Here is a 12732-nt window from a genome sequence, read left to right on the forward strand (position 1 = left end):
ACCTTGACTTGAGTCAACTGTGTTGTATTCATATTTCCACGCGATATAACCACAGAGCTGAAAGAGCACAGTCAAAATATACATAATGCGGGAGTACCAAAAACGTGTTGCATGGCTCTTCCATTTTGCGATATGATCAACCAGGCAAATCCTAAATTAACAGTAATAAATCTTGTTATTGGTAAAGTCAACAGAAAAATATGAACGCTCTGTTAGTCTGTACCTAAAAGAAAATCAAAGAATTCACTTCTCTTTCATGTCAATGTCAAACCAACCCAAAAAACACTCCACACACTTTTGTATTACCTCGCTAGAACCAAAGGCCATAAAATCAGAAATGTGGATACTACACCCGCTTCAGTGTGACCAATCAGCAGCCATAGCCCATAAGTCATAACCAATGCGATGCGTTCACATTATATCATTTTCTCAAGGAATATAACTTAGCCTCCACCTAAGATTTTTAGCTATTTGAAGAGAATTATACTTTTCTTTCTTGGCAAAAAATTGTGTGAGACTGTAATTCTTGTCCGTGAAACGGATAGGGTAGACAACTGGATAATATGTTTAATGAAGGTACACTTATCACAATTTCAATTATAAATATTACATTATTTATCATTAATAACAATCAATTTTACCATAAATCCTTTTTGAAGGGGTAAAGACACTGAGACAGCATCAAAGTGGGCCAACCAGCCCCATTAGGCACGCCCCAAGAAGAGTTATAAAACTAGCTCTTTTTTAGCTGGCTTAACTAACCCTAACCCGTCTCACGCAAGTTGGGCCTAATATTGACCTAGATCACTTGGTCACTGCAACAAAGAATATAATTGCTCCAAAAACTGGAATGAAACAAAAACATAATAGAAGGTCTGGTTTTACTCGCTGGGAATAGAAGTGGTATTTCATTATAGGTTAGGAAACAGTATGTACAATAATCATAAGTTTGATAAGTAAATGAAATAAAATACTCTGTTACAAATCCCATATAGTAAGAATATAATTGCCAGTTCCGGTGACTTCAACAGCTGCTCTTGGTAGCTGCAAAATGCTTCAAAATCACACCATCTGCAAGTGAAGGCCCAGCCCATGTCCAGCGCATTGCTTTTCGACGCACCTCCTATGTCATAAGATTACACCAAAAAAAACAAATTAATAGGCCTAAAATTACATGATTTTACATGCATTTGATAAAAAAGAACAGGTCCATGTACTATATAAAATCCCTGTGCTACCATGCTCTCTATAGGATAAACCACACAAATTTACATAGGGAGTGTTTAAACAATATTTTGTCCTCCCTCGGCAGATAAGAAAAATGATCTAATTTTCAAACACTATTACTAGCTAGATGTAGCAGAGCTCTTCTTTACTGATTTTGGATAAGTTGGAGATATTACCTCTTCTATAGACACATTAGTTTCCACACCATTCACCCTTTCGTCATCGTTGCTCAACTCATTGCCTTGAATCTCCTTCAATGACTTAAATACATGTTCCATTGTCGGCCTCATATCCTTGTCAGGTTGCAAGCATTGAAAAGCTAGCGCTGCCACTGAAGTGGCCATTCTATTGATTTCAGTATCCTGCTCATGTCCCAGAGAGGAATCAATGAGTTCATCAAATGCTCCTGTAAGAAACTTGCTCATTGCTAGTTTTGCCAAATGGATCTCGTCTGTATGCCTACGCATGTCCAGAGCAGGCATTGATGATATGAGTTCAATAAGAACAACCCCAAAGCTATAAACATCACTCTTATAAGTGAGCTGATAACACTCGTGATAATCTGGATCAACGTATCCAGGTGTTCCTTGAGGTGTAGTGGTGTAATGAGTGACATTAGCAGGGAAGAGTCTTGAGAGCCCAAAATCTGCAACTTTGACGCAGAAATTGTTGTCAAGAAGTATGTTACTAGACTTCACATCGCGGTGTATTATGTCTGAAGCATGGAGATAAACCAATGCTGCAGCAGTTTCCACTGCAATCGTCATGCGGATTGGCCACGTGAGCAGTTGATCTGCTGCTCTTTTGCCATGGAGGTGATCTGCAAGTGTTCCATTAGGTATGTATTCATACACAAGTAGGAGTTCACGGTTATGCATTGTTGAGCATCCATATAGTGTAACAAGATTTTGGTGCTTTAAACGGGTGAGAATTGAGATTTCATTTGCAAACTGCTCCATTCTCTTGCAGGTGCGCTCATGAAGGCGCTTCACAGCAACTTCTCTTCCATCCCCAAGTCTCCCTAAATTGCATTCCAAGAATTAGCGTAGAAAGTAGTGAATCTAATGGCAGAAGAAACTGAATATCTTTTATTCTCTTACCATAGTAAACAGTACCAAAACCTCCATCTCCAAGTTCTTTAGAAGGATCAAAATTGTTTGTGGCCTCCTCAAGTTCGGAGTAGGAGAAGACTAGAATTCCAAAGAACCTACTCTGGCCTCTCTCGAGGTCCGAGGTGGGATCCAAAGATGTATTTCTTGAATAGCCTTTGCTTCCTTTCTTGCGTCGCCAAACAACAAAGATAGCCAAACTTACAAGGATCAGTGCTAGACCACCTAAAACTGAAGAATGAAGAATATGCATCAAGGTTTGAATTGCTCATAAATGTAGAGAAAGTAGGACAATGTAGCTGGTTAATGATGGTTATTACTTTAGCTATACCTGTGATTAGAATCAATCTCAACTTTCTCTTTCCTGTAGTCACTGCAAATAAGCAACTAAGCATTAGTAACATACTTCTATTATAGAATTGTCATGATACACAATAAAGTAACAGGCAACATAATATTTGACATCTATTGTACTAGAAGATTTGAACATAAATAGGAGTAAAACAAAGAGACAAACATGGAGATTGGCTGTGAGGACAAGTGTGATTACCTTTCGCACATTGAAATTCATTTTTGCTGTCTGATGTACATTGGCCTCCTCCATTGTAACAATGATTGCAAGCAGGTGAAACTTCAAAGTACAGTCCAAATTGAGTAGTTAACGGATCACTTGTTCCTTCAACAACAATTGGAGTTGGATACAGGGTACAGTTAGCAGAATCACATTTACGATTCTCTGAAACCAATTGACGTTTGTGATACAAACTAAATCCATCAACACAGTTATAGCTTTCATAATCGCAGATAGCATCAGCTTCACTGTATTTGCATTTTATATATTTATGTTGCAATTTGTTTCCTTCCAAATTGTCAAAAGTGATAGAAGGAGAATTAGGAAATTTGACGCTGTAGTTTGAAATTGAGCAATCACGGCTACGAAAGAGCGTCCGAAGCTTCGAGTCTTCAAGAGTGATTGTACTGTCATCCCAGCTTATACTCACAATCTGATACCAATCTCCCCCCGTTTCCAACTGGAGCGTTGCAAGTGGTTTAGCATCACAATCTACTGAGATTAAGCCACAATGAGGGTTTGTGTGGTGAGCGAAAGGGAACTCCAGGGGACCGAGATTTCCACAGGAGAATCCCTTGGGACAATCAGATAGGGACTCGTGTTTTCCATGAGCGATGTAAAAGGCCATTAAGGGGAACAGAAATGAGAAACAAGGAATGTAGGGCAGAGCCATAGCAGCTTCCTTCCTCAGCTCCTCTATCAATGGAAGAAGAGAGGAGAACAGCAGAAATAATTAAACGTTCGAGCTTGACTTGAGGTGTGAAAGAATATATTGACTTGGACTTCCGGACATGACTTTAGAAGCTATAAACCGCAAACAAGGAAATAAGGAATTTGATACTCAAAATTCCATGTATGACTTCTGACAGGGTGTTTGTTGAGATGAAAAAATCTATCCATATATTATTATTAAAAACAAAACCTTTCTAAAAGAAATAACAATAAGTAATACTTAAAGTAATTCTCCTTTCCTTTTATATAATAAGGAAATAATAATCAGTAATACTTATTAAACAATAATAATTACGGAGTAATAGTATTTTTTTTCAGTCAATTAATGATCCTTTTCGGTTTCCTTTTTTATAAGAATCAGTATACTTATTAAAGAACAATAATAACTAGTCAATTAGGGAATAAACTTATTAAAAATAAAATTTTCTTTTTTAATTATCCGTCTAAACAATTAATAATAATAAGGTTAGCAAAAAAAATGAAAAGAATTAGTGCATAAACAAAAAAAATGAAAAGACTATACCAGATGGAAAATGATACCGAAGTTAGGCATAACTTAGCCCGCAAGGCCAGCCCATTTCCGGATGACATTTGTGCCCGCAGGTGCCGGCGCACGCGAACTCTTTTTTCCAACCTACTGAAGCACAAAAAGCCAATAACGCTTCCAATCTCCCATATGAGAGTCCAACTCAAGTGCCATTTGAGCAGATGACATAACTATTGATTACACATTGTAGTACTTTGAATTAAAAGAGCAAGGTCAGTGAGACTTCACCACTTTCAACTCAAAACATTAGGTACATGCCATTTTTATTAAAGAATTGGCTAGGCCCTGTTTGGTAAATGGTTGTTAGCGGATGACTATTAGCTGATTGTGTTAATTAGAGGATATAACTAGTTGATAATATTAGCTGTTGTAGAAAAGTGTTTGGTAAATTAGCTGTTAGCTGTTTGGTATAATTTCTTTTCTAAAAAAGCTAATTGAAAAAGTTGTTTGGAGTAGCTTTTTGAATTTTAGCATTTTGGAGTTGCAAAAAGCTAATAACCAAACACTTATATTGATATTTTAACTAAATCAAACAATTAATAGTGGTCAAATAAGCCAAAATTGACCCATAAGCCAATTTTTTACCAAACAGGGTCTATGACTAACTCCTGTACTAGAAGAATATAAATGGGAGGAAAATAAAAGAGACAAGCACAGGATGAGTTGTGAGGACAAGATCAGAGTGTTTACCTTTTGCACAATGAAATTGATTTTTGCCGGCTTCTATACATTGGCCTCCTCCTTGGTAACACTGATGGCAAGTTTGTGAGACTTCCAAGTACAATCCAAATTGAGCAGTTAAGACATCAATTTTTTGTTGAATAAGAATTGGAGTTGGATACAGGGTACAGTAAACAGTATCACATTTGGGATTCTCTGGAATCAACAGACGTTTATAGTTCAAACTAAAACTAAATCCTTCAGTACAGTTATACATTTCATAATTGCCCATATCATCAGCTTCACTGTAATTGCATTTCAAAACGGGGGGCAATTCCTTTGCTTCCAAATTGTGGAATGTGATAGAAGGAGAATTCGGGAGTTGGAGGGTGTAGTTTAAATTTGAGTAATTAGGAGGGTACTCAAGGAATCTCTGAAGCTTTAAGTCTCCAAGGAAGATCACATAGTCACCCCAGACAGGTGGTTTCACACGCAGAAGCTGATACCAATCTCCCCCCGTTTCCAACTGGATATTTGGAAGTGGTTTAGCATCACAATCCACCACAATTAAACCACAATGAGGCTGCGTGTGTTGAGCAAAAGGGAACTCCAGATAACCCATACTTCCACAGAGGAATCCCTTCGTACAATTAGATGGCAAAAACTCATCTTCTCCATGAGCAAAGTATAAAAAGAGCATTAAGGGAAAGAGAAGGAAGAAACTAGAAGGATTAAAGGGTAGACCCATACCAGCTTTCTCCTTCAATTCAATTCTCTCTCAAACAATGGAAGAAGGAAGAGAATTATAGAAGAGGAAAACAGCATGCATAAAGATTTAAACGATGGACCTTGACTTGGGGTCAACTGTGTATTGCATATTTCCACGCGTTGTATCCGCAGAGCTGAAACAGTACATTAGACTGAATTGGCCGGCGGCCATGACTTTAGAAGCAACAAACACCAAATTAGGAATTTCTTACTCAATTTCCTGATTTCATTAGCAGCGTAAAAAGACTGTTATGTGTAGGGGAATTGAAGGAAAAGTCTCAAATAATTAACCTACTCTTTCAACTCTTAAAATCTTATGCAATTGTATATTTGTATCGTATTTTAAGGGTCAGTACAATTTTCGTCAGAGCTTGTTTACTTCGGATGGTTTTTGGGTTTTCGAGCCCAAGGAGGTCTAACACAACCTTGGTCGGTGGATTCACCTTTCACATGTGACTTATAGAAAAATAAGTAGAAAAATATAACTCAATGCTTTTGTACGTGAAAACCGAAAGGAAAACCACGGGCCTTTTTGGGCGGTGCCAAGCCTAACTCCACTATGTATTTTATAGGTGTCTTTGTACATGTTGTATGTCTATTTTGTATATGTAAATATTGTGTAGGGAAAAAGCTATACTTTGTAGATAGAGAGGGAGTATTCTTCTTGACCTTCTTTGTTGTAGAGTCTTCTCTTGTAGTGGATGGATCATGCATCTTCTTGTTGTGTATGTGAATTGCCTTCTCTTGGAAGAGTGGTGTAGGAAGAGTGCTTGTATGTATGAAGGAATGATATGTCTTCTTAGAGGAGAAAGAATGGCGAGTGGGAGAATAAGTACTTGGGAGAGTCCTCCCACATGTAGATGAAATGAGTGGTCCCCTTTCTTCTTGTCTTCTCCTCCTTTTTATAGCTAGCCCATCCCAAAAGTGTCCGTTGAACCATTTAGTAGGGTAGTTAATAGGTATTAACTTGGTTATTAGTGGGGTAATAAGTGGGAGACTTAATAGGTAGCCTTTATTTGGGAGGGTTATGGATGAGGTAGATAAATGGGCTTTAATAGAATGTTTAATAGGATTTAATATGGACTAACGGCTAGTTCTTAGGTGGGCCAATTGGGCTAGGTGGGCCAATTGGACTAGATGGGCCAATCGGGGCTAGGCGGTCCAACTGAGCCCAAATTTCGGGTATCCATCAACTTCCAATCTCACTGTATTTTTCTAGCTAATCGTTTTAGCTAGTTATACTATTTATTTTTTTTTTGATAAATTAGTTATTTATGCTTAGTTGATTATATGTAAAATGACCTATAAAAACATAAGTATATTATGTTATTTACTTAACTAGTATTTTTTCCCGTGCCCTGCACGGAATAGATTTGTTATAAAAGGGTCTATTTGGAAACTCGGAAAATAATTTTTTTTTTTTTGACATGTGAATGCGTTTACACTCTTTTTTTTTTTTTTTTTTTTCAAAAGAGAACTATATATCATCTCAAAAAGGGGCTCAAAAGCGGATAGTTATGTTGTGCATCCGTATGCACCATGCATGGTGCATACGGATGCAAAAACGACGTCGTTTTATTAAATTTACGCATCCTACTTAAAAAAAAAAATTAGTTTCGATTTCCCTCAACAACATTATGTTGTTCATTCATTCTGGAATTTTAGTTCATATATTCTGGAATTTTAGTTCATAGATTATGGACTTTTAATTCATAGATTCTTGATTTGTAGTTCATTCATTCTGGAATTTTAGTTCATAGATTCTGGAATTTTAGTTCATAGATTCTGAAATTTTAGTTTATTCATTCTGGAATTTTAGTTTATAGATTCTGAAATTTTAGTTCATCGATTCTGCAATTTTAGTTCATTGATTCTGGATATATAGTTCAAATTATACACAATATAATATTGTTGCTGATAATCGAAACTGATTTTTTTTTTTAAAAAGTGAGACGTGCGTTTTTAATAAAACGACGTCATTTTTGCATCCGTATGCACCATGCATGGTGCATACGGATGCACAGCATAATTTGCCCTCAAAAGCCTTACACCGTTTAGCTTGGCCCAAAAGTGACCAAGATGTAGAGCATAGGGGGCAAGATGCCCTACAAAGCACAAAGACTGTCTACCAAACTAAGAGGCCATTCGGCCTTGTAAACCATAATCAAAGCAAAGAGGATACAAGTCCTAGACATTACAAGCAAGCAGGTCGGGTTTCTGGTGTTTGGCTAGGCTGGAAAATGAGTGGTCAAAGGAAAATGAATAGAAGTCAATAGAAAATGAGGCTAATTCTTTAAAAAATGACTTCCCTTCTTTTTTTTTTGGGGTGGGGGAAATCATTTTCCTGCTTTCTAAACGAAACCCTAAAAATATTTTGATTGATATACAATTATATAAATTATAACATCGAATATATCATATAATTTTGAAGAATTGAGTTAGATTGATTATATTTTCTTATGTTATCATTGCTTGAATTCGAGAAAATAACTGTCCAATTAATAGTCGATGTATAGATGTACGCATCCGGTGATTAAACTTTAGAGATTTTATATATAAGTGTTTAGGATTTGTATTAATTGGGCAAATTTGCTCATTGTCTAGCAACATAGTAATAGAAATCATTTGCTATCCTAATTTATTTGTATGAAATATATATTTTCTTTGTAGATATATTAACAAATTCATTCTGTGTAGATTTATTAACAAATTCATCATGTGTGAGTATATACAGTATGCGCATGAATGTAAATTATAGTATGAGTCTATAGTATTAATCTAATATTAATAAATAATATAATATAAATTATAAATTCTGTGAGTAACAAAATTTTTTTGTGATTATATTTTGTGGAGAACAAATTCATTATGTGATATGATGTATATTGAAGTATGACTGTCCAACATATAACATACAACATAAATATTAATATTAATTGATATTTAATATAATATCACTAAATACTGTACTGTTTAAAAAATGCAAAATGTACCCGGAGTCATGAAATAAGCACTGCAGTGTTTGGTAGTTGACAGTTGTGCGTTGATATTCCTGGACAAATAACAACGCATCAACCGGAGCCTTATAGAACTTTTCCTTGTCCTATGAGATAGATCAAAGGCAGTGACAAAATTTGACTCCATTACTAAACAATAAAGAGAAAGTTGAGAATAGCATACAAGAATTAAAAGTATATAATGGTAGAAAATCGGTGAATTCGTGATCATTTTATATTCAGTGAATTATATATGGGAATTATATTAATTTTGAGTCAATTATTAATTTTCATTTCATTTTTCAATTGGTTTAATTTCCGTGCCATTTGGTACAATTGTAGTACAAATAGTAATTGTAATACCATATTTTTAAAATATTAAGCAACCATTAATAGTATATGAGTCTGTTGGACGGGAAGTTAAAATGGAGGATTTTGTTTTTATATATATAGTATAGATATAGTATAGATAGTATAGATAAGTATAGATATTACGCAAACCTTAATAGTATAGGAGTCTTTTGGACGGAAAGTTAAAATGGATAGTTTTGTTTTTATATATAGTATAGATAGATGATTATGATTATGACTATGATTATGATTATGATTATGATTATGATTATTATTATTATTATTATTATTATTATTATTATTATTATTATTATTATTATTATTATTATTATTATTATTATTATTATTATTATTATTATTATTATTATTATTATTTTCACCTGTGTGATGCACAGAATAGATTTGTTGTAATATATTAAGAATATTTGAATAGATATATAATTATTTAAATTAGAACATCTAATATTATATAGTGCAATTAAAGATATGGTTTGGATTGTTTATGTATTTTTATGTTGTCATTGTTTGAATTTGTGCAATAATTGCTCAAAAATAATTTTATAAAAAAAAAAAACATTTGAAAAATAAAATAGCTATTTTTTTCTCGCCCATAACAAGGATTACATTTATTGAATTAATGGAGTTATTAAATGTTATGATATTATGATTAAGGATTTCGATTCCCGATTAATAGAAAATATGAAACAATACAATATTAATTAAATCTCTGGCTTTACAATGAAAGTCTATTTGATATGCTTTTATTATTTATGGTGCTTCTTGGGATTACAATATTAATTAAATTTTTGACGAAAGCCTATTCGATATCCAAAACAATGCAATAATTAATGCAATCCTCTACAAATAATTTTTCTCCTATAAAACACCCTAGATCAAATCCATGTGAGCGTAAACTGCAGCAATTTGTCCTACCATTTGTGTATTTTCATGGCCATGGCGGCGGAGGAGACAAAATACGGTAGAATGTAGAGGAGGCTCTAACAATCACATCTACCAAAAAAAAAAAAGGAGTAAGCAAAAGAGAAGAATCATGGAAAGTGGTAAAAAAAAATTAGAGCCAGACATTAAGGAACCATCTTCTATAGGTAGAGATTGTGGAGTGTACTTTTCTATCTTCTCAAATGCTTCAAAGAAATGGTAGTCGTAGAAGCGAGAAGGGATGAAGAAAGCAAATGCTGTGGGCCGTGGGTCAATTATTGGACTTCAGAATTAAAAAATAAAAAAATAAAAATCATTTGAGCCATAAATAAATATTTAAATATATAAATGTATATATCGTATGGTCAATTCTTTATTGAGCCTGGTGTGGAATCACCATCATTACACATTCATTCTTGGTCTGGCTGATGGTCTTTAATGTTTTTGTGGATTTCTAAACTTAGGACTTTTAAAAGGAAAAAAAAATCCATTTGAATTATCTCCACAAAAAAGTGGTCTTGGGCTTATAGAATGACATTTGGGTTTATGGAATGACATGCGCATAAAGAATATATTATATAATCATATAAAAAATGTGTCCAATTAGAGCTTAAATTTACTCATACAAAATTTCAAATTTGTTTTCCAAATGTAATTATCTTAGTTATTATTTGTATTGTGAAAATTATAATATACATGAAATACAATTAAGAATAAATCAATGTAATTATGTAAATTCTCTCTATAAGTTTATTTGAATATATACATAATTAGAGATTATATTAACCATACAAAATTTTAATTGTAATTTTGTATTCTATAAAAATAATAAATACCTGACCAATGGAAGCTCAAAAATATTATTATATTAAACAATTTAAAATATTTTTATTTTTTCTATTTTTTTATTTATATTTATAATAACATAATTTTTTTCCGGTGAATCACGCGGGTGAATGACTAGTTATAATTATAATGAAATGCTCTGTAGTTAATAATAATTCAATATTAAAAATATAATTTCAATAAAAATATACTCCATAATAAACATATGTTATTAATAATAATTTAACATAACGGTTAACATAATTATGTATATGTGTCTGTTAGGCAAGGATTCAATTCAAACGTCAAGCTCTCGGCGGCTCTGATGATATTAAAAATGTAAATTTGAATAAATATAAATACAACAATAACCAACAGGGTAAATTAGACTTTTAAAACAAACATGCAATAAACTTATATCAAGTATCTTTTTCATTTTCAGCTTATTGGCATCAATAAACTAAGCCAAAAATATATTTGCTAATCACACATATTAATTGTTTGACTGCCAACTATCATGTAATATGATAACATCTCAGTTATCATTCTAAACCGGTTACTATTCTAAAGGAGTGGTTATAGGTTCGAGCCCTGGTAGTGAAAGCATAGATTCATGAGTATTTTAAACAATATTAGTTGTTTGACCAATCAAACAAACTAAAGTTGATCAAGCAACCTAGACTTTGCCTAAAAAGTCATTTTTCAAAAATTTGTTTGGTTCACCTTACAAAGATGGTCATAGTCTATAACCCAATCCGCGCATGGTGGATTATTTATAAATTATGTACCTATACATAATATGTTTATTGCAGGTACAATTTGTAAAATTATACACAACGGTATATTATATTCGAAACTTTGATCACGCATTTGAAATTGTAATTGAAATTCAATCACATTACATGGTAGTTGGTGAAAAAAATTATATAAAAATATAATAAACCTTCTAAAAATAAGTATGTAATACAATAAAAATTAACCAGTAATAATATACGGAGTATTAAAAATGAACATGTATTAATGTGATCCACTTTGCAATATAGGTCATACTCTACAGTAAAATAATTGTTCTCTATGGACTTTTCTTCAAAACCTTAACCGCCACAAGGCTTCCATTGTGCAACTTCCCTTCATATACATAGTTAAAGCCTCCTTGAGTCCTTGATCAAGTCCATTCTTAAAGAAGTTTGTAACTTTCTTTAATTATGAATACCTGATGAATTTTTTAAGGATCGGATAAGGGGTCATGGCTCTTTTGAAACTCTGGTACATCTTGATAGTTCTTTATTTTAGTTGTCACGCCCTTGCAAGGACAAAAGAACATCTTCTTGGTAATACAGAGTAGTAGTATGAACATGAACGTAAGGATCAGTGTGGTCCTGCTTAAAACTGATCAAAGATAGTGTATGTAGAGGATATGGTTGTTAGTTGATGACAGTTACTTTAGTTTTACATGGAGGATAAAGTTAAAATATCAACAAATTAAAACTTACCTATCACTAGAATTACTTTAAGCATTTTCGTTCTCAGGGTGCTTTTTCCTGTATTCAATTTAAAAAAAGTAACTTATCAGTGCCCATCCTATTAGAGAATAAGATTTGGGAGTGTTTGTAGAACTCGAAAAGTAAAGTGGGAGAAGATTGATAAGGAGTTACCTTTTTGACATTGAAATTGATTGTGGATATCAACTGTGCATCTCCCACCTCCATAGTAACACTCATAACAAGCTTCTGAGACTTCAAAGTCTACTCCAAATTGAGCAGTTAACAGAGAATTTGGTTTCTTGATAATAGCTACTGGAGTTGGCAACAGAGCACAGCTAGCAGGAACACTACTACATCTCCCATAATTCTCTGGACGTTTATTATAGTACAAACTCAAACCTTCAATACAGTTGCTGCTATGCCTCTCATAATTGCAGATACTACCCTCATCTACACTCCCATTATTATTGCACTGCAAAAAGGTGGTGTTTGATTCGGAATAGCGGAACGTGATGGAAGGAGA

The 12732-nt window shown here is 33.5% G+C and overlaps 1 protein-coding gene across 4 annotated transcripts in view; it reads right to left on the reverse strand.

The window, feature by feature from the left end:
* LOC109156775 (LEAF RUST 10 DISEASE-RESISTANCE LOCUS RECEPTOR-LIKE PROTEIN KINASE-like 1.1) overlaps positions 1 to 12732 on the reverse strand; it is a 59169-nt gene that overhangs the window by 8376 nt on the left and 38061 nt on the right. The window contains exons 5-7 of one of the 4 annotated variants that reach the window (XM_019304610.1): positions 2328 to 2561; positions 1404 to 2248; positions 880 to 1123 (exon numbers count right to left, since the gene is read on the reverse strand). The exons of 2 other annotated variants lie outside the window; for them this stretch is intronic. In XM_019304610.1, the coding sequence (XP_019160155.1) occupies positions 1025 to 1123; positions 1404 to 2248; positions 2328 to 2561 (1178 nt within the window). In that variant the 3' untranslated portion in view covers positions 880 to 1024. Of the gene's footprint in view, positions 1 to 879; positions 1124 to 1403; positions 2249 to 2327; positions 2562 to 12732 lie in introns of those variants that run through there. One more of the 4 variants, XM_019304609.1, reaches the window with a different exon arrangement.

This window comes from Ipomoea nil, unplaced genomic scaffold (genome assembly GCF_001879475.1).
Source record: "Ipomoea nil cultivar Tokyo-kokei standard unplaced genomic scaffold, Asagao_1.1 scaffold2759, whole genome shotgun sequence".
Classification (NCBI taxonomy): Eukaryota; Viridiplantae; Streptophyta; class Magnoliopsida; order Solanales; family Convolvulaceae; genus Ipomoea; species Ipomoea nil.